General features: G+C 41.2%; 1 protein-coding gene across 1 annotated transcript; it reads right to left on the bottom strand.

Moving 5' to 3' along the window:
• Positions 1-1,299: 1,299 nt before the first annotated feature.
• Positions 1,300-26,084, bottom strand: GPNMB (glycoprotein nmb). The gene is made up of 11 exons (XM_081882125.1): positions 25,886-26,084; positions 20,010-20,162; positions 18,202-18,345; positions 17,451-17,633; positions 16,043-16,201; positions 15,477-15,785; positions 14,090-14,221; positions 7,936-8,038; positions 7,020-7,222; positions 5,794-5,887; positions 1,300-4,501 (listed from the first exon to the last, which is right to left on the bottom strand). The coding sequence occupies exons 1-11, from the start codon at positions 25,962-25,964 to the stop codon at positions 4,348-4,350; spliced, it is 1,713 nt and encodes a 570-aa protein (XP_081738251.1). The 5' UTR covers positions 25,965-26,084; the 3' UTR covers positions 1,300-4,347.
• Positions 26,085-26,788: the final 704 nt, after the last annotated feature.

Genomic DNA, 26,788 nt, shown 5'->3' with positions numbered 1-26,788 from the left:
GGGTGGCGCTGTGGGTTAAACCACAGAGCCTAGGATTTGCCGATCAGAAGGTTGGCAGTTCGAATCCCCATGACAGGGTGAGCTCCCGTTGCTCGGTCCCTGCTCCTGCCAACCTAGCAGTTCGAAAGCATGTCAAAGTGCAAGTAGATAAATAGGTACCGCTCCGGCAGGAAGGTAAATGTCGTTTCTGTGTGCTGCTCTGGTTCACCAGAAGCGGCTTAGTCATGCTAGTCACATGACGCGGAAGCTGTACGCCAGCTCCCTTGGCCAATAAAGCGAGATGAGCGCCGCAACCCCAGAGTCGGCCACGACTGGACCTAATGGTCAGGGGTCCCTTTACCTTATTTTCAAGCTTAAATTTTCCATAAAGCACTTTAGATACATGATAATCCTACGATGCTAACACTGTATTGAATTATGTCAACCCACACACAACTCCCAACAGAGGATAAAACCTCATACAACTGATTAATTTCCAGTATCTTTAGAGGGGTAGCCCTCTTAAGCCTGTTGCAGCTACAGCAACAATAAGGCTTGTGACATTTATTTTTACAATGTTTTATTGGTTTCTACGATAAAATGGCATTTATCAACTCCAACAAAAGTAAGGTGTTGCATGCGTACATCAGTCATGTGGGGTGTGTGGAATTGAGCAGGGACATTGTTAAAGAACTGAATCATTGAATGCATTGCCAGGGCTTCAACTATCTGTGACATAGCCTGTCTATAAGTAAGTGTGAGCGATATGAGGGCTAATATTAACATCACTCCTGTTTACACACAGCTGATATATGGGAACCAAAATCACCCTGATTCTTTTGGCCTCTAACAACACTTCTTTATTGTGTTAAATGCACAGAAGGAGCCAGATCCCAAACTTTCCCTTGCCATCCCCATCAGAGATCTTTCCAATGGAAGCAACCTATGAACAGGCCGCAGTGAGCAGCATGGTACCTTATGTTAATGGGGGGAGGGGAGTCAAGTGACAAAAAGGCTGGAGCAGGGCCTGTGGCACCTGAGACCAACATATCTCAGCTGGTAGAGCATAAGACTCTTAATCTCAGGGTTGTGAGTTCAAGCCCCATATTGGGCAAAAGATTCCTGCATTTGTAGCACATGAAGAGGCCCTATGTAGAGAATAGAAGTCCTTTGATATGTATATTACTTCTTACCCATTGAGAAGTGGGGGGAAAGGCAAAAGAATTCACAAAAGCAGATTGTCTTCAGACAGGGATTGATATAGAGCATTTTGGTCTTGGAAAATATAGCAAAGGACTTTAATAAAATCAGAACAATATGTTAGATAAAATCAATACCTTTACTGAGAGTTGCAAGAGGAAAAGACAGAAAACATACATTTTCTCTTCGCAAGGAACCTGTAAGATTTTGCAAGGATCTCCATAGACTAAAATATCAAACATACTACATTTCTAAGTCATGCCAGGAAATGGTAGGTTATAAAAGACAGAACCCAAACTATAATAGTGTAGCTTTCTACTCCAGCTTAACAGAGTTGCAATAAGTGGGGCAAATCATTCTTATTGTTTCTTGTCTCAGACTGAAATAGTAATGTTTCAGTGTAAGGCAAGACACATTCAACTTACAATTTCTTCCATGACATTAAAACTATAATCATTTACACTTCCTCCTTTTCCTAGCCTTTTGTATAAAAGTATGTGCACTTGTAAAAGATAGAAAAATAAAAGTTAATAATACTAATTCATACTTCCAAACCTTTAAAATATACTTATCCTGTAAAGCTTGTAGACCCATCATACTATATTAAGACTGCACACTTACCAGGGAGTATGCCCCATTTAATTAAGTGGGACTTCTGATCTGAGCAGACATATAGAGGAGTGCACTATATGTGACATTTTAATTTCAGTGGGGCTACCTCTGTTTAGAACCAGCATTGGGTCATGCAGACTTTACACAGTTAAACTGTCCTTTGCAATACTGCAGATTTATTGAACAACATTCAGGTAAACATTCGTCCAGCATTCCAGTTCCGTGCCATTAGTAATTTAGGAGCAGTAATACTTAACACTTCTATAGCGTGCTCTCAAGTCTTCAAAAGCATTTAACATGCGTTATATAGCTGCATTTTGAACAACAACCTTGTAAGCCACTATATTGCTTCAAGCTACTTAATGAGTTCATTGCAAAAGAGATGGTGCAAACTAGGGTCTTCCAGATTCACAGCTCAGTCTCTTGCCACTATGCTGACCTACTAGTTAGTAAAAAATGTTTACACCAGTGTTGTGGCATACCAGTCATGTGCTGCAAAACAGCAGTTGTGTGGGATGAAAACATTAATTCACCATTGTTAAACTTAAATTGCCTGCATGACTATACTCTTAAGATCACATAACATCCACAGTGCCATGATAACTACACCGTTATTAAAGTTACAGGAGAACTGTGCTTCTTGGCATCTAGAGCTCACTGTGCCTATTTCCGCAGGGAAAACATCGCTATCAAAGAGGACACTACCTTGCCTATATCATAAACACCACTGCAAAGATTAAACTGGTTGGGAACAGGTGCTGTGAGGCAATGCAAAGTGATTGCGTCCAACTTTGGGTGCTATTGCCATGTTTTTAACACCTGGAAATATTGTGAGATGGGAAAGGGAAGGGGGAAAGGACTCATATTTTTGGTCCTCCTTTCTTCCTCCCTGTCCCATCTCAATGAGAAGAGGGGAAGCAGACAAAGGAATAAAGAAAAGGCTTTCCCCCTTCCTTCTGGCCTGAAGTTCCCAAATCTATCAAAAACCTTTGTGAGCTCCCTTCATCCCAGTAGTTGAGATGAGGGCTTGGCCTCAGATATAAAATGTCTTCAGCAGCCCTGTGTGGACATGAGTGGAGCAAAGTATTCTACACAATCTGCAGGATTAGGCAGATACCTAAGCACTCAAATAACTGCAAATCAAAATAAAGCAGATTTATGCTGAACAGATTTAATCAAAAGCCCTTTGTGCATTTTCCAGAAAGGCAGGCAGATAGTTCCACATAATTCTCTTTAGTGGAATAAGCTGTAAGATGCAGAAAGTTCTGAAGCCAACCATATAAATTTATATGGTTGGCTTCAGAACTTCCTGCATTATAAATGGCATATTGCAAAACAGTATTTCATAAATCCTACTGTGCCTATTGTGCTACCATCCTTGCTGCAGTTTTCAGCCAAATATATTGCTTATTTTCAAAGTCTGCGTATTTCCAGCATTGCTAAACTCAGATTATGTAGTACTAGAATCAATTTGTCCTGTGTGCCAGTGTGAGTTTTCCAACTACATGGATAGCATAACATAATTATTGCATAAAAGCAAGCAGCACCAGGGAAGCCTTGCTTTATCCTCTGGTTTCAGACTGAAATCGTGCAAATATATCTTTGTGCTAGGGCGCATTTCTAAGAGAACTTCTCACACTTTCCGCTGAGTGCTTTGCCATGAAACCACAGGTGTTCAGGAAAGCTGTCTAGTAAAAAAACCAACCACCATAGAGCCGTGTAGGATCACTCCATATCAACACCACATGACATATTCTGCTGAACAGAGATATGGGGACTAGTGTGGCCTAAAGACCTAGGAGCATGTAGACTACTCAAAAACAGTCCCACACAAACACATCCCAAGAGAGGAGAGCCATGGATATTTCAGTGCACATTGCCTACTGCTCCTTTGGGTGCAGAATGTAGATCCTGCTCTCATGTATCTCAAGTATAAGGATTATAGGAGGCAGAGGAAACAGAACCAAGAGTAGTCATGTAACTGCAAGTTGCTCAACAGGTGGAGAGTATATTGGGTATGTCTACTATTCATCTGAAGCCATTGGGGTAAGTGATACGACATGCTGATAATTTATTAGGTACCTATTATAATTTTCAAAGCAGCCACATTATCACTAATTAGGGAACTAGGGAAATTCCCATTTAACAGCATGATCCGCTGCATTTTTACCCCAAAGCAAGCTCCCTCAAGTTTGGTGGGACTTGACTTGCTAGGATTTCAGCCTAAGCTTAAATTATTTGGAGAAAATCTTTCTGCCAAGAAGACACTTAGCGATACTCAGGAAGAGTAACTAGTCTAGGAAACCGCATCAACCTTAAATGATTTATTAGCTAACATACCGTAGCAGATCCAAGAACATAAGCAAGCAAAATGTATGATCAATTTCTTCATGAGATGCCATTTTAACTTTTTAAGACAACACAACACCAGCCATTCTATTGTACTTCAAGCTTACCACATAAATCCTGATTTTAACACTTAGGTGTTCTTCCATTGAATGGCAGTTCAATGCAAATCCCCAAATGTGTACAAATATAAGTGATCATACTGAAGAGTTAAACAATTCCTGGCTTATTTTTCAGCAGAGGATGTTTCTCATTGTTCGCCGGGAAGAGGACAGCCTTGACATTGTTGAAATAAACACTCAGTCCTTCATTACTGGCCTCGTCTCCAGTTTTTCTTTCAATAGGCTTGTATTCTTTATATCTCCTGGAAGGAATTTTCAAAATTAATTTACTGAAAAGTATTCCCTTGATGGTGCATTGCTATGCCAGTACTGTGGCTGGGATGAGAACAAACAAAACAAGCGACTTGATTCTCCTGTACAAAATGTTGTTGCCCAGGTCAGTATTTTGAAAAATTCTATGGCATGTGCAAGAGCTTCTTGCCAGGGAATAAACTGGTCAATGTGTGTGTATAAAAAAATCTATTTGATGCTTAGAAAGACTTGTGTTTCTCACCCATCAACAAACTACTCTGCAAATACTTTCCATAGGCTAAACCATGAAGGAGAAAAATTGTATTTGGTGGTATTGTTCTGTAACCCCCTTTTTTTAAGCGATCCAATGTGATGCAGTGGTTAGAGCGTCAGATTAGGACAAGGAGTGGAGGAGGGATTCATTTTGGTAATTCACACTTCTCAAAATAATGCATGAACCAAAGGCACACAATTTTGTGGGGGCACGAACCAAGCGCCCACATGCAGGGATCCCCATCCCACCCTGCACGCTGCTGGGAGTCTCTGGGCCCTGGAGACTGGCCTGGCCTCACCACCAGATCCCAGGCCCCCTTGCTGAATGGCCTTCCAGCCAGTGTCAGAGGCATAGCTGTCAACTTTGCCCTTTTCTTCTGAGGAATCCCATTCAAATAAGGGAATTTCCTTTTAAAAAAGGGAAACGTTGACAGCTATGGTCAGAGGGATTCACCCACCAAGGGCCACGTTGGCCAACCAGGTTCCCCATAGCATAGGTGGGCAAGTGGCATTTTTGCGACTCCAGTAGCAAGGACTGGGCCCTGTGGCAGGCTCTGTGAACCCTCCGCACTCTGCCCCCACCCAGCGTGCCCACCTGGCAGCATTGCTGGCACAGCAGGTTCTAGTCACCCTCTGCACTGTGCCCCTGCCCCCACGCGGTGCACACATACACACACACCACAGGTGCCAACAAATACCACAATGCCACCAGAAGGTGGACCTCAGCTGCCAAGGTCAAGAAGGGAGTGTTGCCCACACCACAATGTATCCCTAATATGTTATACCTTTATGCAAGCTGCATATGGTATCCAATATTGGCTTTAGAGCAGGGTATGATTTATACATAGATAAAACAAAACTAAATCAGTACTCTTGCAGGAATCTTCTTCCAAGGTAACACTGGTTTCTCCTCAGATCGTATAACTGGGCAATCTGTATTGTCAACGTTCCTTGTGAACATTGAAAATTGTGAGAGTGTTGAAGATCGTAAAAAAGACACTGTTTTTAAGGTCTGGGCCAAACAACTTACTTGTAAAGGAAAAAAGTCGCGACAGCAACAAACACCACCAAGAAACCGCAAGCGAGCAGAACTCCTTCTGCTGTCCTTGAAAATGACGCTGCAGCTTGAATTACAAAGTTAAAGGCCATAATGTTAGTTCACACTCCTTAACTTGGAGGTCAGTACTCTTATAGCAGCCTTTGCTAACCTGGTGCCATGCAGATATTTTGGGCTACAACTACCATCAGCATGATGGTGCTGGCAGGGGCTGAGGGGATTTGTAGTTCAAAACATCAGGAAGGCACCACCTTGACAAAGACTGCCTTATGGCATAAAATATCTCCACAGTTTACATGTGCCTGATGCTACCACTGACACTGGACATCATTGCAGCTGATGGGAACTGCTGTAGACACCGCACACATTCTTTGTTGAAATGGAAAAATGGTGCCTGTCTTACTCCAGACCTGCCCAAATAATTTTGTGCCCCCCTCCAAGTCACAGTACCTTAGTTCAGCCAAGTCGTAGGGAGCAGGTGGCACTGTGGTCTATAAACCACTGAGCCTCTTGGGCTTGCCGATCAGAAAGTCAGCAGTTCAAATCTGCGCAACAGGTGAGCTCCCATTGCTCTGCCCCAGCTCCTGCCAACCTAGCAGTTCAAAAGCATACCAACGCAAGTAGATAAATAGGTACCACTGCATCGGGAACATAAACTGCATTTCCGTGCACTCTGGCACTCATCACGGTGTCCCGTGGCACCAGAAGCAGTTTCATCATGCTGGCCACATGACTTGGAAAGCTGTCTGCAGACAAACGCCAGCTCCCTCAGCCTGAAGTGAGATGAGAACCACACCCCATAGTTGCCTTTGACTGGACTTAACTGTCCAGGGCTCCTTTACCTTTACCCAGCCAAGTGTTTTGGCCACTGAGGCTGAAGATCCCACAAGCACCTCTCTCTCCTTGGTTATATAGTTACAATAATAATACATTAAATAACAAAGCATTTCCTGATCTTTCAGGGCATCCACAATTAGTTGCCTGAGGCGGCCACCTGACTAACGTTAGGGCCGGCCCTGCATGTGACACCAATCCTGCACTCTTGTCAATGCAACTGCACAGTCCTAACCTTGCCACTGCCTGCCTCCATCCTGTCCTGACAACCAGCAGCTATGGGAGTGTTGGGAGACAACTCCACCACACTTCATGATCCACAAGGTGCTGACTGCAAATGAATGCAGATGTTCAGTAGGACTCACCTCCATTGATGGATATCAAAGTGCTTGTGAGAGCCAGGCTCGCTGCATCACCCAGTGTAATGTTCACACAATAGGTTCCGGATTCGTTAAAGGTCCGTCTTATGGTCAGCAGGCACTCATCTATGTCAACAGGGTCACATGCCTCGCTCTGTAACACCTGGCAGGTGGGGTCAGCAATTATTGTGCAGGCATCTGTAGGAAGACTGGGGCGCGGAAAGAAAGAAAGATGGATGGATGAAATTATGGACTTTTCATCAGTTTTCATTTCGCAGAAGTTTATCACATTTCTGTTCTGCTTTTCTGTGAAAGCTATGTTCAGATGGATTTATCTTAAAATATATATTTAAAACCAACACAACACAATAAAAACCAGTAAAGTACAAAAATCAGGAACCAAATGAAAGCAACACCCAAAGGCTATCAAAACTCAGGAGTAAAAACTAGAGGCATTATTCGCCAAAGGCTAACAGAAAATAAAGGTCTTCTGTAATATTTAACAATTCACAAACCTTGGTGAACCAGCCTTTTTATAAATCCTGATGCAAAGTTTTTATGTGAGCAGGGACACTGTTAGCTGTTTTAAGAACTTGGAGCATGGGCTCCTGAAACAAATCTGTATAAAATTTGTACATACTAATTTATCCCTATATATGCCTCTGGGAGACTAAGATGGTGAGTGGATCTCACCAACCCTGCCCTATAAGCACAGAGGGAAAGAGGCCAGAGATCTGGTGACTATCACAAAAGACCCGGAACTTCTGCTCCGTGGACCATCCTCAGCAATACCACTTTATCAGCAAGAAGCTCAGTGAGCTACGATGAGTGCTGCTGCAACGGAACAACTTAAATGTCTGTAGCACTCCATGGTCTAAGTTTTACAAGAAGCCGAGTTATCAGAATTAATGAAAGCACTTACCTCCCTTGACAGGTTACCACAAAATCAACCATGGAGTTTTCAACCTGAGTAGTTGCTACCTGGACACTTGTCATTTGGATAATATTGACCCCAAGGATCCCCTCTGGCCGAAGAAACAAATTGACAAAATGTCAGAATTGCTGAGACAAGAACTTTGACAGCAAAAATAAAAAAATAATCCCATTTGGAAATGTAGAGAATGAATTGCTTTAGAATGATCTTAATTGGATCCGAAGGCTGCCTGCAAATGGAGCTCACCTACATTTTGTCATAGTGGATACACAATTCAAAAGAGTGTGGAAATGCATTGCAGTTATTTCGTTTTGACCATTGTATTAGATTCCTGCTGTTCTTGAAATTAACATTTTCAGTTCTCCAGACACTTTGGGATGATCCACACCAGAGTTTACTGTATGTCTGCAACTGTTTGTGTTCCCATTTTATTTGCATAGTCCACATGGTACTACCCTCACAACACCAGTCTAGATGCTTTCCCCTTGTGAATTCAGGCTTACCATACAAGGATAATCCAATAAACTGTGGGAAATCCGGCTGCAAGTGCTCCACTTGGGATCACAGACTATTTGTTCCAGTGTTTTGGAGTGGGCAGATCTATTATCAGTTTCTGCTGCTCCCCTTCACACACCCACTAGTTCCTCCATACATTAATTTCTTCCCCAGCTATGCTTGTAACTATTTCCAGAGTACTCCTGAACTATATTTCCCCACCTGCAATCCCTTTGATTTGCAGAAAACCAGAAATCTGCACAGGCAAACCACATTAGAATTTTCTACGCTAGATATTGCAAAGTAAGTTATTCTGAAAAGTGGGTGCCAAGAATTTACAACTGCTTTAATATATTTCCTGGCTGATCTCTTCTACAGGATTTTCATAGCCATCTGTTTGGAATGGTAGCTTAAGCTTGCAGCCTTAAGCACTCCTAAATTAGATGCAAGTCCTGTTGAAACCAATGGGCTGTCAACAATATCATTGGAAGAAGGACTTCCTAGCCTGAGAAAACTACACCACCAGAGAGGTGATGAGGAACAGCTGCATCAATGTCACAAAATGAGACAACAGCATTGCAGAGATGTTGGAGCAGCGGGTATGTATAGGGGACACCCAAGAAAGGTGGGGAGACTTCACAGACCATCTCCTAACCAAGAGAAAACATTTACAGGCGAGTATTGTGGGTTAAACCACAGAGCCTAGGACTTGCCAATGGGAAGGTCGGCGGTTCGAATCCCCGCGACGGTATGAGCTCCCGTTGCTTGGTCCCTGCTCCTGCCAACCTAGCAGTTCTAAAGCATGTCAAAAGTGCAAGTAGATAAATAGGTACTGCTCTGGCAGGAAGGTAAACGGCATTTCTGTGCGCTGCTCTGGTTCGCCAGAAGCGGCTTAGTCATGCTGGCCACATGACCCGGAAGCTGTACGCCAGCTCCCTTGCCCAATAAAGTGAGATGAGCGCTGCAACCCCAGAGTCGGCCACGAATGGACCTAATGGTCAGGGATCCCTTTACCTTTTTATGTTTAGTAAAAGGTCGAAAGACATTACTTCATTGAGTTGAATTCAAAAATTCCCCCCTGTGAGTTTGTTGTTGGGCAGAAGGAATGTTCCCCAGGCCCTCCTGTTAGAAGAGGCCTCCTTCAGTTCACAGAAGGGATTTTTTGGATCCAACCCACAATGTCTGTTGCATGCAACTTGACCATAGCTGTCAACATTTCCCCCTTTTTAATGGAAATTCCCGTATTCCGAATAGGATTCCTCGTAAGCAAAGGGAAAAATTGACAGCTATGAACCTGACCTGCAAAAATAAGATCTTGTCTTTTTTTTTTTTTAATAAGAAATTAGGACAAGAATTTATTTCATCTGATAGAGTGAAAAAAAGAGGAGTGGTTATATATGCAAAGGATAGATTGATGCCGAAACAAATATTTAAAGATGAACAAGGAAGATATCTGGCAATTGAAATTCAAGTTCAAGGTCAGAAATTTTTGATTTTAGGAATCTACGCACCGAATGAAGGCAAATCTGAATTTTTTAAAAAGTTGCATGAAGCTCTGCTGGATTATATGGACTTTAATGTAATTTTGATGGGAGATATGAATGGAGTTGTTTCCACAAACATGGATAAAGCACAAAGGCAAGTAATTTCTAAAGACGGAAGACTACCAAAAACTTTCTTTGAAATGACTGACAATATGGACTTGGTGGATATTTGGAGATTAAAAAATCCTCTTGAAAGAGAAGGAACTTTTTTTTCTGAAGCCAAAATGACCTGGACTAGAATTGACCAAATATGGGTTACTAGAGGACTGGCATCGAAGATAAAAAAAGTGGAAATCTGCCCAAAAACTTGCTCCGACCATAACACCGTGAAGATGGAGATGAATCAAACAACAGTTGGCACTTTTAGATGGAGGATGAATGATACATTATTCAGAGACAAAGAATTTTGTAAAAAGGCCCAAAAAACATTAAGAGACTACTTCGAGATTAACATGAGGACCAATGTGGAAAAAAGAGTAATCTGGGACGCAAGCAAAGCGGTTATGAGAGGCTTCTTGATACAACAAAATGCAATAAAAAAGAAGAGCCAAAATGAGAAAAAGGATAAGATTTTAGAAAAAATTAAAGAAGGAGAAAAGAAATTGAGATCAAAACCAAAGTCTCAGGAGATCTTGAGAGAAATTAAATTATACCAAACTCAATACATGGAACTGATGAACCAAGAAATAGAATGGAAAATTAAACAAATGAGACAGAAAACGTTCGAATCTGCTGACAAATGTGGGAAACTTTTGGCTTGGCAATTGAAGAAGAGACAAAAACTAAATACAGTGACAAATCTAGAAGTGGATGGAAAGAACATCAATAATCCAACTGAAATTAGAAGCTGCTTCCAGAGATATTTTAAACAATTATATGCACAAGGGCCACAAAAAGACACCGATATAGAACAATTCTTGGAGAAAAATGGGATGAAGGAAATTTCAAGTGAAGACAAAGTGCTTTTGAATCAGAAAATAACTGAACAAGAAATAGAAGATGCCATCCAAAACATGCAACTGGGCAAATCTCCAGGGCCTGATGGACTGACTTCCAAATACTATAAGGCGTTAAAAGAATGGCTAATACAACCTTTGAAGGAAGTCTGTAATGAAATTTTTGAGGGGAAAGAAGCACCTGATACGTGGAAAGAGGCTTTTATCACGCTTATACCGAAGACAGAGACTGAAAAGACTCAACTTAAGAACTACCGCCCAATTTCTCTACTAAATGTGGATTACAAAATTTTTGCTGACATTTTAGCTAAGAGATTGAAAAAAGTTTTGATGGGGGAGATTCATAGGGACCAATCGGGCTTTCTCCCGAGAAGACATCTATCAGATAATGTAAGGAATATAATAGACATTTTGGAAATGTTAGAAGTTAATATTAACACAAAAGCTGTTCTGATATTTGTGGACGCGGAGAAAGCCTTTGACAATATTTCTTGGACCTTTATGAAGAAGAATCTCCATGGGATGGGGGTAGGCCAAGGTTTTGAAAACGGTATAGGCGCAATTTATTCTGAACAAAAAGCAAAGTTAATTGTAAATAATGTAGTTACAGAAGAACTTAAGATAGAAAAAGGGACACGTCAGGGGTGCCCAATTTCCCCACTACTTTTTATTTCGGTCCTGGAGGTTTTGCTGAACATGATAAGGAAAGACCAGCTGGTTAAAGGGGTTCAGGTCGGAGCGAGACAATATAAACTGAGAGCGTTTGCAGATGACTTGGTACTTACACTGCAAGAGCCAGAATCTAGTACGAAAAGGGTTTTGGAAATAATTCAAGAGTTTGGTAAAGTGGCAGGATTTAAATTAAACAAATTAAAGACTAAGGTATTAGAGAAAAACCTAACAGTAAGAGAGAAGGAGAGGTTTCAGATTGAAACAGGTTTAACTGTGGTTAAGAGTGTAAAATATTTGGGGATTAATATGACAGCTAAAAATATGAACTTATTTAAAGACAATTATGAGAAATGTTGGAATCAAGTGAAAAAAGATTTAGAAATTTGGTCAAACTTGAAGCTTTCCTTGTCTGGTCGAATAGCAGCTATTAAGATGAATGTATTGCCTAGAATGTTATTTTTGTTCCAAACACTGCAAATTGTTGACAAGATGGAGTGTTTTAAGGGATGGCAGCGAGATATCTCTAAATTTATCTGGCAGGGCAAAAAACCCAGAATAAAATTTAAGATTTTAACTGATGCAAAGGAAAGGGGGGGATTTGCCCTGCCAGACTTGAAACTTTACTATGAATCAGCAGCTTTCTGCTGGTTGAAGGACTGGCTGCTTCTTAAGAACACAGAAATTTTAGATTTGGAAGGTTTTAATAATTTTTTCGGGTGGCATGCATATCTGTGGTATGACAAGGTTAAGGTTCATAAAGGCTTTAAAAACCATATTGTCAGGAAAGCATTGTACAATGTTTGGATTAGGTATAAAGACCTATTGGAGAATAAAACTCCAAGGTGGCTCTCACCAATGGAGGCAAAAGCTGTGAAAAAACTTAATATGGAGAGTATATGGCTGAAATATTGGGAAATTTTAGAACAGGAGGGTACTAATTTAAAACTGAAGAGTTTTGAGAAATTAAAGGATAAAGTGAGAGATTGGCTCCATTATTACCAAATACTGGAGGTTTACAAGATGGATAAGAAAATTGTCTTCCAGGTGGAGAAATCAAAATTGGAAACAGAACTGTTAGAACCCAATACTAAGAATTTATCAAAAATGTATAACTTGCTACTGAAATGGAACACACAGGATGAAATAGTTAAATCAGCTATGATTAAGTGGGCGCAAGATATTGGTCATAACATTATGTTTGCTGACTGGGAAAGGTTGTGGACCACCGGTATGAAATTTACGGCGTGTAACGCCCTGAGAGAAAATATTATGAAAATGATCTATAGGTGGTACATGACCCCAGTCAAGCTTGCAAAAATTTACCACTTGCCAGATAATAAATGTTGGAAGTGTAAAGAAAATGAAGGCTCATTCTTTCACCTCTGGTGGACGTGCCCAAGGATTAAGGCTTTCTGGGAAATGATATATAATGAAATGAAAAAGATGTTTAAGTACACTTTCCTGAAGAAACCAGAGGCCTTTCTCCTGGGTATGGTCAGCCATGTGGTGTTAAAGAAGGACAGAACTTTATTTTTGTACGCCACAACAGCAGCAAGGATCCTTATTGCAAAGTATTGGAAGACATCAGATCTACCCACTCTGGAAGAATGGCAGATGAAAATGACAGACTACATGGGACTTGCAGAGATGACCGGCAGAATCCGAGACCAGGAGAAAGAGACAGTGGAAGAAGATTGGAAGAAATTTAAGGACTATCTTAATAAATACTATAAGATTAATGAATGTTAGATTGACATGGGTTGAAAAATAAAGTGGTTTTCAGAGATGTCGAGTAAGAAAAGGAATGGAATTAGTAAAAAACTTTTGGGAAACAAGGGAATGGATTTGCTGATGGGATAATGAAACTAGAATACAAAATGGCGAGGTATGAGGAAGTCGGGGAAACTAGGTTGAGAAAATAAGGTTTGAAATTTATACTTGTTTTTTGTTTGTGTTTGTTCTTATTGTTGTTGTTTGTATTTGTATGTTTTTATTGGAAAACTTAATAAATATTATTAAAAAAAAAAAAAAAGATCTTGTCAAGAGTGGAGACTGGTCCATTAGGACAACTGGGGCACTGCCCCACCAACCTCCGTCTGCCTTCAGCCAGACCTCACCTCCCTGCCTGTGCTGGCTGACACCTTTCTCCTCCTTAGTCCTAGTGTTGCTTCTGTATAACTCAGCAGAGAGGAGGATGGGGATAAAACCAGAATGGGTTCATTCTGCCTGTCCTTGGCTCTGGCTCCATCTACAGTTGGCCTCCTGGCCTTCTGCCCCACCAGCTACCACTAGTTGCCAGCTATTGATATTCTTTATTGGTACTCTTCCGAAATTTGTCTCTTGAGCAAAACGAAACAGCAGCCAGCCAGCAAGAGCAGCTCCAGAAAAGCCACTTTAATGACATGCACAAGTTCAAACGAATTCCCTTTATTACCTATCAAACCACATTATTTCCTTACGGATGTAGATGCACACCTGCAATGAAGAGAGATGCTTTATAAGGTCCAGATCGAGCAATATGGCATCCTTCGACAGGAGACTGTCCTGTTGGCACCTCTGTTAAACTATTGAAGCTGGGAGTTACATTCGAAGGCAGAGGGGTAGTTACTGAAACAAGGGAAAGGGAAATGAGTTAATGTATATGCTCTTTTAGCAAAACATTTTGAGCATAACAAACAGAATTTATCTGGAACGCCTCCAAGTCTTGCACTCTTGCTTAGCTCCCATAAATTCCAATCAGACGTGTTATGGCCAGATATCAACTGGATTTGTGTATTTCACACAACTAAGCAAAGGCAAGTAAAACACTTATTACACCTAGTTTTTTTGGCCTTGGGAGTTGGATGACGGACAGAGTTTTTTTGTATATACCGTTTACTGAGCAGAAAGAGTTTGCCTTATCTAGAAGGTTTGTATGTATAACATAATCTCTATGGCGACGCTGATTTAATTATGCATTTATTATTCTATTTATTGTGTACATTACTTGATGTTGTGTAACCCACCTTGTGACCTTATGTGATGGGCAGAATATACATTTTTAATAAATAACTAAATATTTATCCTCTTGTCCTTCGCTTTTATGAATCCATTCTTTTACATATCTTATTACACCTTCTATTTATAATTCCTCCCCCAATATCTCTCTTGGTCCAGCTTGCCATACTTTAAAAAATCCTGAAAGTCTTACTTCTTCACATGTTTCCCCAGCTTTATTTCTTGCTGGTCCCTAGTTTTGAATACACCCTCTCTTCCTCTTCTTTCTTCACTTCCATCTAGCCCCTGTAAACTTAGAAGTCTGTAAACTTACAAGCAGAGAGCCAGTGTGTTTAGACTGTTGGTCTAGGACTAGGGAGACCCAGGTTCCAATCTCCACTAAGCCACAGAGGTCACTGGCTGATCTTGGGACATTTACTCTCACTCTCAGACTAATCTAGCTCAAGGGTTTCTTGTGTGGATAAAAAGCACCATGTTCACTGCTTTGAGTTCCTGGGAGGAAAGGTAGAAATTAATGCAGCAAAAGCAATACCATCATCATTATTTTATTTTATATTATTTTACTTTATTTTTGTAGCTCTGGTGCTGCATAATGTAGGGAGAGTGAAAGAAGCCACTTCAGTATTCTTACTACTATATATTAAAAGCATTTGTCCTGGGACACTGAAATGCCAATGGCCTACTTCAACTATTCCCTTCCAGCACTCCTGTAAGAAAGGGAATAGAAGTCAAACACCATAAGTATGCCAGAATTCTTTGTTAATCAGTATGCTCATTATTATCATGAAAGATTGTCTGGTCAACTATTCCATATAATGAACCCATTTGTTTTCTTTTAACTTAGCCTGGAGCCATAGCCTCTTACCTGGTGGAAGAGGTGTTGGTGGAAGAGGTGTTGGTGGTCCACAAGGGGCAGGTATAAGAGCGTGGACAGACAAGTCAAGGCTGAAATTTCCCAGAAGTTTATATGTGTGCATCTGAACAGAACTGTTGGAAACAAATAAGCCGCTGCCATCTCCAAAATTCCAGCGGTAGGAAATAGCAGAGTGGTTCAGGTAGTGGCTAGGATCGTGAATCTGGACATCAAATGTAATAGGGATATCCTTGATGAAAATGTAGTCTGAGGCGTTGCGATCATTCTTCTGAGTCATGTTCACATAGAAAGGGATTTTATCTGCATAGAAAATGAAGTCAAGCAAAAGGATGAGATTGTGCTTGGACTCAAGATAGGTAATCCTTGGGAACTGAAAAACCATAGAGGTAACAAAATTCAACGAAGCTCTCATATTTAGGAGATGTCTTCGCACAAACCAATGTTTGTTGTGGTATACAAAGTTCACATGCACACAATACAATTAAAACACTATTGTACTATGTTATTTAAACCATTCAGGTTTGCTAAGTTATTATTTATATAACCTACCCACTTACCTGTTACAACATAAACAACATTTGCTGTGGCTACTGGTTGAAACGATCGATAATTTCGCCTATAAACTGATAATTCCATAATTTGATTGCCAAGTGTGATATTTGTTGTGTTGACGGACACCATAGCTGAAGAACCTCCCGTCGTTTGATAATACTGGCCTGCAAAAAAGGGGAAATATGAAAAAAAGGATTATCACTGTGGAACTGGTCAGGCTTGCAATTTTTTTCCTTTTGAACATAGGCACCCATTTCACTCGAATAGGTAAACCCACTTATCCTTTCCCACAAGTTAGTAAATAAATCAATAAAACTTTCTGAAAACAGTTCTAAAAAGGGATTGCATTTGTTCCAATCATTATTACACAGAGGTCAGGGAAATGTATGTGGTGGTTTTGCCATTTTACTTCCACTGCTCTTTGGGATGAGATAGGGGAGAGATGGAGATTAATCCAAGGTCATTCATTTAAGTTCATGACGGAGCATGAATTTGGACACAGGTTCCCTCCATCCAACATCAACGTTTTATCCATTTGCACTTAAAAGCCCAAGACAGTCTCACTGTGACTGTACAAACTTGAATAAACGAATACTGGCATTGACTACCAATAGGTGCAAAATGGATGCTCCACCACTAAATTAGGATCCCTCCCCATTGTTTTCTGTTGCGCAATCACTGCTCATATCATGGAAGGCATAAGAGGACATACCAGGGGGAGCTAGAAAATAACTTTATTATCTCTCACCAACAAGATCGAAACAGACGAGAAACAACTCTATTCTTTTTCTTATTATTTAATAGACAGATCACCTTACAAAATATAAACATCTTCCCAAGGTAGCATATACAATATGAAGGACAAGTTTTAAAACTAAACATCAAAAGTTAAAAGAAAATAAAACAGAAAGGGCATTTCAATTCAGAAATCCCACCTTAAATATGAAACTCCTACGGCCATTAAAAATGCACATTATCAAAACACTTCCTAATTACAAACACATATCATAATTGTATATATCCTGCTTTCCCAGAGTTGTTTAAATGCCTGTCATATGAGCTGTTCTCCTATAAACTGTAAATCCACTCAGGAAAGACTGCATTTGAAAAAAGGTGTCTGACTTCCAAAATTCAGAAAAGTCAACAAAAGAGCTTCTGTAGTCTCAGAGCAGCTCTGAACTGACTGTCCTCTCACATGAGGACCACATTATTTTATATAAGTCTTTCTTTATATGTAAAGAAGTTTATAAAGCATCTTAAGTGTCTTCTTTTTAAAACTAAATAATTATTGTTATGATTTTATTAGTAGCAACAAGTACTAATATTAGAAGTAACAAATACAATTAGTAGCAACAAGTACTACTAGTTATTAGTAATAACACAGTAAGCTTAAGGTGCATTTTTAGGACTGACCGAGAGTGTGAAACACATAGATGAAGTTTCTCCTCCTCCAGTCTTTGTGACGAGGGAAAGGTCTGCCATCTGGAAACACATTGTGACTACTGTTATGAGAGCAATTCTGCCCGTCACAATCATCAATCCACTGAGTCCAGTTGTAAACATACAGGTCGGGAAGATTTGCATAATCAGAAGAACCTTGAAGCAAAGGAAAGGAAAAATGAAAAGAAGGAAACCTTTTCAGGAAAGTCAGTAAAGACTCAGGTGGAATCTAGACACATATAAAAACCGCTTTGAAAATGCTTTTTTAAAAAGCGTTTTTAAGAATACATTGAATTTTACATAAGGCTCACCACCGCCACCTCGTGTCACATTGTATATTGCACTTAAAACACACTCGAAACGTTTTATCTACCGCTGTGTAACTGAACACAGCAGGTCTTATTTCTGAGTAAACATGCATAGGACAACACTGCACTTGTCTAGGGACTAAAACAGTGACCTGGCATTTATATGAACTTGGATTTGTGGCTTGCAATGCCACAAAACTCCCATCAAACTTTTGTAAAGTAAATACAGTACTTCAAGGAAGCATCATAATTATAACCAAGGAAATCTCATCTGGACCACCACCAAGCCACAGAGGCTCTGTCACTTTGCTTTTTTGTACAGAATAGAATTTTTGACAGTGTACAGATACAAGACACAGGGCAAAGCCTGAGAACCATTCACACTCCTAGCATATGCGGGTACTTTCATTACTTGCCGTTGATGCAGTGTTGATCGTATATTATATTGCTGTCATTATCTTCTCTTTGACATCTGGGAAACTTGAGGATCACATTAAAAGACACATTGGATCCCACCAGAGCTGGACTGTCACTGGTCAGACTGGCCACAACCCTTCCCCCTGAGGAAGTCAAGATGCATTTGTTTGTCACTTCCGGTTATGTCTCGTGTTTCATATAGGATTTCAAAGTAGCATGCAATGTTTTCTCCCCGCACCCCCACTCCATTTTATCCTCATAGGCAACCCTGTACATTATGTAGGATATTTCCAAAACATTTCTTATTCATTGGTGATCTTCAAAACTACACTGTAACATGGAACAGACCCCCCCCTTTCAGAATGTTATTTAATTGCATTAATTTATATTCAAATAAAGCAGTATAATGTCACAGGTTTAGAATTCAGTTACACTGCAGTTTGTTTTGTTATGTTAATTGCCATCCTCCACTTATCTGTTATCTGCATGTAGGTGTCTTGCATTTATTGCGTCTTTTGCAATAATCAATTTTGAAGGTGTTAGTCTGAAACTATTGAGCAATGATTTCAATATGCTCAGATAACTATTTTTGTAATAGCCTTATTTAAAGACCCAAGGAACACTTACATCGCGTTATTCTCTTAATACCTCCAATGTCTCTGAATGGATCCAAAATGTTTGGATAATAGAACATGACCACCACATATAGATGCAGTCTACTAATAATAACCGCAAACACAACATGCATATGTGTATGTATTGTTTTTATATTTTGCATGGCATCAAATTGTTGGGTTTTCTTAATATTGATGTGGTCGATGGTGCTACTCAGAGGTGTGTTTGTAATTATAACCTGCATAGCAGCACATCTGTGAGCTCTTGACAATTCAGCACACCTGTGGTATCTTAACAATTTAACTAATTAGCAGGGGGAGTTTACCTGCTGCACCGAATGCAGCGATGTGATAGGGTAATTGATTATTTGAAAACTGTATGTAAGTTGATCAAGTGGTGTAGTGTGTACTGTTATAGGAATACTGTTATGGAATGGTGGTGAGAAGGGGTGTTTTGCAGTTGTTTGATTATTATTGAAAAATAAAGTAAGCAAATATATTGCAGGAAGGTTTTTATTCCATCACCCCAGTCGCTGCGCAAACTCGGTTGGCGAAGAAGGTCCAACACAAATACCAACAGTATAACAACTTATACTTTTATTTCAAATGAGAGTGATAGAGTTTGCTCAGTCTCTCCCACAAAATTCAGTCTGATTCACTAATTGTCAGAGGTCTTTTTCATTTGTGCTCCCCTGTTCTAAAGTCACTCCCTGGACAGATCTGTCAGCACTCAAGTCTGGCTCCCTTCAGAAATCAAGGTTGTAGCTTGCTGAGGGTGCTGAGAGTTGTTAGGAGACCCCAATTTCCCTCACAAAGCTATGATTCTCAGAGTTCCCCGTGAAGAGGACTAGATTGTTAACCCACTGGGAATTCTAAAAAATATTCAGAAAATTAAAGAAAGCAATTGCATAATGGATGGGGAAACACCACTATTAAGCTAAGAGACCAGATAATTCAGAAATGACAATAAATAATATTTTCACAAATACAAACAGGTTTTAAAGTCGAAAAGTTCTGAGGCAGCGTCCTATATTCCTAAGTGTTGGCATAAAAATAAGAGCCATTTTAAATGTTAAATGCAGAATAAAAAACACCGTTCTGACCTTGTTCCTATTTGCAATGTGTCATCAATATTATTACATACTGACCCTGCATCTCCTCCCATTGAGCCAGACTGATCTTTCATGTTTTACCTTTCCAGCAGTCTTTCCATCTGGGATCTCCTTCTTCCCAATATGGGTAAAGCTTGTCATTCCAGTTGTTGTGATCGGAGGACCAGCTGCTTAGCCCCCTATGGAACTTGCCGTGAGAAGGTGCCCTTCCTCGACTCATCACATCTCGAAATTCTAGAAAGAAGGGTTAACAAGGGAGAAAGCGTTAGCACAGTCCCTTTGGCCTATTTGACATACACTGGACTGCCAAGGCAAACCCCATAACAAAACATTGCGAAGAAAGCACATGTCTGAGCTATAACTCTCTGAGGTTTTTCCTTTGCCTGTGGTATGTTCAAAGGCTAAAAGGGGAATAAATGAACATTCTATAATGCTCATCTTTGCTTTTTCAAGAGCACTCTACAAATGTTTTTGGGGGTTGTAAATGAGTAATAGTTGCATGCAAACCAATTGTAGCTGGATGTTTGAAGGAACATTACAAAATTATATTTAGAAGTTTAAAGAATGCCTGTTTGGCATGTGTCCATGTTTACATAACTGCGATGAGTGAAATCATAGGAAGCACAGCAGCAGCTCACATTCATAGAATTGTAGAGTTGGAAGGGACCCTGTAGATCATTTAGTCCAACCCCCTGCAATACAGGAATATGCAGCTGTCCCATACGGGGACTGAATCTGCAGCCTTGGTACTATCAGCACCATGACTGAACAAACTGAGCCATCAGGTTCTCATACCATGACACAAACTCTCCTTGTAAGCTTAGCTCGCAATGTATTGTTCACATGCACCACAATCACAAAGTGGTGAGTTTGCAGGGGTACCAGTGCATACCCTCTGGTTTGGTTTCATTTTACTGTAAATTGTCATAAGCCCCTCTGAGTAGTGCATAGGCACAAGAAGGATGGAACAGACATTTCTGTGCAAAATAAATAAATAAACCTTGTTTCGTGTAAGCAGGGCTGGTAAAGAGTTGAGAAATCCTTTCCATATCCCTACCACAGGTCTTTAAGGAATGACTTACCTGTCATGTTACTCGAGATGGCTTAATTAATCAACAGCCTGCCTTAATTGTGTGTTGCAGTGGAGCAAGAACACACTTGTTAAAACCAGAATCTGAGCCAGGAGCCAGGACATTTCTAAGGCTACACCTTGCAGAAGATCATAATCGCGCATCATATGATGGGATTGCTGTATGTTCCTGCCTTCCGCTCAACTGCTTTGCATTTTCATTCAGGTTTCAAAAAGTTCCATTATTGTAAAAGCTTTTGGTAGATGTTTTTAACTTCCAGAGCTTCTGATACAATGTGGTGCTAAACTCAAAATGTGGGAAATTCTTATGACCTGGTGATTCTTTGGTTCTTCTAAAACAGGAATGGGGCACCTCTAGCATATGAGCCAATCTTGGCCCACCAATCTGGCCTGCAAGGACATTTCCCCTTGCCCACCCATCAATCATCCGGTGTCACTGGGTGACATCACCTAATGGTCAAGGGGTAGAGTTGGTGCTGCTTTGCCAGTTCCTTCTGTTCGGGGAATGTGCAGATGGAGGAGCCCCCTGCAGAAAGCAGAACTGAAGTCTAAACTCATCAGCTGATGTGTGGGGAGTTGTGGACGGAACAGCTTCATCAGTACCTTTCCTGTGAGGAATGCAAAGGTGAAACAAATTCCCTACCATATTGATTGATTGTGATAGGTTGGTGGGACCCCCAGCTGCCAAAGTTGGCCCATGGGGTGTGGGGGGAGATAAATATCTGTCCCACCAGGCCAAAAAAACCTTCCCTGTGATAAAGGTTTAAACAAGCATGCGCCCCTGAAATCAATGGTGGTGACATACATCACTGATTTATTTGTGGAGACTTCACAAAATGTTTCTGCTTCATGATGGTCCTTAAGGATTATATTGTATGACTTATGTAGACTTATTGAAATTAATGAACCTGTGTTAGTCATGTCTATTACTTTCAATGTGTCAACTCTGAGTAGGGCTAGTATTATTACCGGTAAATACCTCCCTAAGGGCAGTCCAAAAGCAAGTCTTTTTGTGGGGGGTGCAGAATTTTGTGCTTACATTTTCCCCACTGAGTTTCCACATATAATTTACCAATTACTAGCTCAAAGCTGTCTGAACTCCACTTCACCACCACTTCATAGAGACAGAGACTTCATTATGCACTCCGCCCCCCCCCCACTTGAAAAAAGCAACATATTTTCATTCCAAAATGCATGAGAGTCAAATAATAGGATTTTTGACTTTACTGGTGTAAAAATATCGCTTATTGTTAATCACATCATCTGGCCTAATGGATGAATGCCGTAGAAAAACTCCTTTAAAGATTGTGCTCATTTCTAGCGAACTTCAAGACACTTTGTACAGTGATCACATTTGTGTCAGCCTCAACAACAAGGAAAGAATGCCTATGACAGTTTTTCCCCCTTGTTATGAAAGAGCAAGAATAAATTGCTACCAGATGAAGAGAGACTTTGTTCATCAAAACATCCAACATTACAGTGAATAGTTCAGAAAGGGTTGCAAGTTCTGACTCTATGCAATGCATAACTCCAAATTATTTTCACCTGGAGCAATCGCCATTCCACTTGGTTTTGTATTCACAATCACTAATGTGGATTAGAATCGCTTCCCCAACTGTCATGGTTGGGAATTTATTTATTAATTTATATTCATATTTGTACTTAGCTAGCCTGGCTTTGACATCTCATTGGCAGCAATGTGCCAACTCACACCTGGCTCATGATTGACAGAGGTGTGGTGCTCCCCTACACCTTACAAGACCCCCAGGCCCAGGACTAAGAACCCCAGGCAGGCATCCTGTGTGGCAGCCCCTAGTGAAATCCATAATTGGAGAACAGTCATGGCGGCCATGTTGGGCCATGAAAAGAAAGTAGGTCAAGCTCTAGTAGGCCAACCTTAAAATAGAATTTTAAAAAGTGCTGCGCATGGTTTCAAGTTCTTTAGAATGCGGCATCAGCCTAGATGGTTGTATATATCAGTGTGTGGGCAAGAGAGGGAGGGAGGGAGGGAGGGAGGGAGAGAGAGAGAGAGATGTGGCTAAGGGTCTTAAGATGGAGAGTGGGAGGTAGCAGACACCCCAACTGTGTCAAGTGATCTTGAGCTTGCAACTCATAAGCCGAGCCCTTTATGCTCTTTCCTGGAAGAAAGTCTGATTGATCTCATGATCGTCAAACTAAGCAATCCTAGAACTGAGGCTGGGCTGAGAACTGTTCTCGTCCTCCTGGACTCGCCTCTCTGCTCCAAGCATATGGGCTGTCCTTTGAGAGAAAACAGCAAACTTAAGAGTTCTTTGTGCTCCCTCAACACAGCTCAGTTCAGTTCAGAGAGATAGGAATCATTTGGCGTTCAAGGTTTCAAAGGACACAGGAGGAGCATATATATTTTGCAGAAGTTTTGAGCACGTTCCTCCTGCACATCTGATGGTCAAACTAGGCGTGGCATTCAGTGTGCACAACCCATATGCACATTCACAATCCCCTCCTGGTCACCTTGGGGAAAGGGCTGTAGCTTAGTTGGAGAGCATCTTCTTTGACTGCACAAGGTCCTGGTTTTAATCCCCAGAATCTCTAGGTAGGGCTGGGATAGGACCCAGTCTGAAACCCAAGAGAGCTGCTGGCAGTCAATGTAAACAACACTAAACTAGATGAGCCAATGGTCTGATCCAGTATCTAGAAGCTTCATATGTGGCTATGTAGTGGAGTGTTTTTTTTATCAATAGCAACCACAGGAGAGATCAACCCAGACTGGGACCATGGTGTGGACAGAAGGATTGAACTCTGTCCTGGTCATGGTCCCAAGCTGAGATTCCCCCTTCCCCATGGCTTCTGTATGCCCCAGAAGAGGGCTGAATTGGTGTCACTGGCACCAATAAGACCTGCAGGGCACAGAGCACCCAGCTCATGTCGATTTCCCAATATGCTCACATTGCATGCTTAATAATACCCTAGGTTTTGAGAACAGAAAAGCAGCTTTATACTGAGTCAGACCACAGGCTCATCTACCTCCCTACAGTGACTGGGTTTCAGACAGGGGATTCTCTCAGCCCTGCCTTGAGATCCCTGGGATCGAACCTGGATACAAAGCATACAAAGCAGATCCTTAATCACTGAGCCCTTCTCCATATCCTGAGCTCCACATGTGCAGCACACATAGAAAGAGGAAAATGATGTTTGCTCTTGCACCATGCAAAGCTGTATCTTGTTCCTATAGGCCCTGCATTCATATTAAAACACTAAAGTGCTGATAACTCCCCAGTCTCTCTTATCAGGGCCAGACAAGCGATGAAATCAACTCTGAACATGAGAGGTGGGGTCGACAGAGAAGGAAATTTGAAGTCATATCGTCCCTGCGCTCCTATATTAACTATGGCTGTAATTTTTGCGCAGAGCTTGCCCAAATCTTTCTTCCACTCATCCATATCCCTAAGGGGCAAGTGACATGTTAGGGACGAAGGTGTGCAACAATGCCCCAACAATTGTTTTAAAGCAGAAGTGGCAGGAGAGGGGGCTGCTCTACTTTAACCCCACTTCCAATTTCACAGATAGAAAATTTGCTCCCTAAGAGATCCTCCCTACTCCAAGTTCAAAGTGTGTGCTTGCACCCTCACACATTGGGGCAGGGGGAGAAACTGGAGCGGAAAAAGCCGTGCAACCCCTCTACCATTTTAACATCCTCCTCCTTTCTTTCTTTTTTTCATTTTTCAAAAGAATGCTGCTGGGGCATGTCTTTATATAAGTGGTATCCCTTTTGGCAACCTTATAATATGCTGTTTAGAAATTATGGCATTATAAGCAGCATGCCTGGATAGCTCAGCTGGCTAAAGCATGGTGCTGATAATGCCAAGGTTGCAGGATCAATCCCCATATGGGACAGCTGCATATTCCTGCATTGTCAGGGGTTGGGATAGATGATCCCCAGGGTCCTTCCAATTCTACAATTTTGTGATTCTGTAAATGGCTGAACTACATCAAGAATAAAACAAGTGGTATGTGTATGTAGTATGCAACCAGCCCCTAAGGGACATCACCGAGTGAGGGGTCCACTGGAGCCCTGCTGGAAAGAAAGATGGCAACACCACCATATCCTATGGAGGAGTCAAGAGAAGCGTTGTCTCCCTCAATCTCTGTTGCTACAGGAGGCAGAGGGAGTTGGTATGCAGTGTATAGCTCTGCAACCAACCAAAATGCCATCACTTATCCAGTCCAGCAACATTTGACGAAGTCTGGAGAGCGAGGTTTCAGAAATAAAACCAGGTTTGCGCCACATGCAGACTTCACACTCCATGCCAATTAATTCAGAAAGGTTAATTCTCCTCCTGTATTCCAAATTCAAAAGTATGAATCAGAACCCCTGCCCCCTGTAAGAAAGCATTGGAAAGGAAGGGGGAAATTCTCATTATGCAGAGTAATTGATTAAAAGTTAATAGAGGTTAAAAACAACAAAAACAACAATAATTTTTTTAATTTATACCTCTCCCATCTGGTTGGGTTTCCCCAGCCATTCTAATCTGGACTAAGTGATCTTGAATATGGAATGCAATCGTTCAGTCCTATACTTACCCTCTCAGAAGTAACCACACTGAGCTCATCGATACCCCCAAGTAGGTGGGTATAGCTCAGGTTTAGTGATGGTGAAAGCATCACCATCTTTCCTAAAACTCCATCTCTGCAAATGGGTGATGCCCCCATTCGCCCTGACCCTTGATCTTGTGCTGCTAGCATCTTGATCTGGATGCTTCAACTTACCTCTGGACTTCACTTGTTATTCCTACAGATCAACCTGTTCTTAAAGATGTAAGAACAGTGCTATTGCGAGTAATATTTTTGCTGTGCTAGGGAGCATAGAGAAGGGGAGCAAGGCACTCACGTCTGGTGGCCACAGCAGATTGAACTCCTTCAGCCGCAAGCAGGTATCCAAGGAGGAAGAAGAGGCAGGCCCCCTTCATAACTGGAAATGCACAGCTGGACTCACAAGCACAGAACTTGCATGGATCAGCCTGCTGTTTCTCCAAACCTCTTCAGAACAGAACTGGGAATAAAGTTTGCCTGCTGCCCTCCTCCCTTCTGATTAAATTAAAGCCCCAGGGCTCATCATGTGATGGCATTAAGGAGAGATGCATGATTTTGTGTCTTTGGCTTTCCTTTCCCTCCCTCCAGCTCATGTGCTTATGACTCATGCCTCTCACTTTCTACATCCACTGGGATTTTTAACAGCTTTGCTTAGATGCAATGGCCTTTTGCCTCTCAGGCATTTCTGGAGCTATCTTGCACCTTTCACAGAGGCTGTAGCTGTTTATCTTACACCAAGTTGTTAATTCCTACAGATGTTCAGGGATGACCAGCCAGCTCCTGCTTTCTTTGGAGACCATTTCTGCTCTCCAGATAGTGGTTAAAGGATCAGGAATATATTTTGAAAAGGTTTTATATATATATATAATGGAATCAGTGCCACCTAGCAGCAAGAATTACTGGAGCTAATATACTTCAGGAAGGTCCAATGCATTATAGAAAAACTCCACCAAGAGGTCTAATGTCAAAATACAGTATTTATCATTTTCTCCAACAAATTTATTTTCCTTCCATGTGACAAGGTGTACAGCTCCTTACATAATATGAGAGGAGCCCTTAGGGAATGCACAAGAGGATACTTAGGCACTACACTCCCTTGTTTAATACCAGAGAACCACCATGAAGATGGCAAAAGAAACCCACCACTGGAGTCACACATTATCACATGGGAATGCCCTGTTGTGGATTCATTCTTGGGTAA

This window comes from Podarcis erhardii, assembly GCF_964252035.2.
Source record: "Podarcis erhardii genome assembly, chromosome: 12".
Lineage (NCBI taxonomy): Eukaryota > Metazoa > Chordata > Lepidosauria > Squamata > Lacertidae > Podarcis > Podarcis erhardii.
The sequence above is the reverse complement of the archived record's forward strand: the minus strand, read 5'-3'. Positions and strand labels throughout refer to the sequence as shown.

Bases quoted from the DNA above. Each gene is read 5' to 3' on its own strand.
- GPNMB (XM_081882125.1), bottom strand. From the start codon at position 25,964: ATGAAGGGGGCCTGCCTCTTCTTCCTCCTTGGATACCTGCTTGCGGCT. The intron at 20,163-25,885 runs GTGAGTGCCTTG...CCTTCTTTCTAG, and splicing joins ATCTGCTGTGGCCACCAGAC to AATTTCGAGATGTGATGAGT. The intron at 17,634-18,201 runs GCAAGTAATGAA...CTTTGCTTCAAG, and splicing joins CGATCAACACTGCATCAACG to GTTCTTCTGATTATGCAAAT.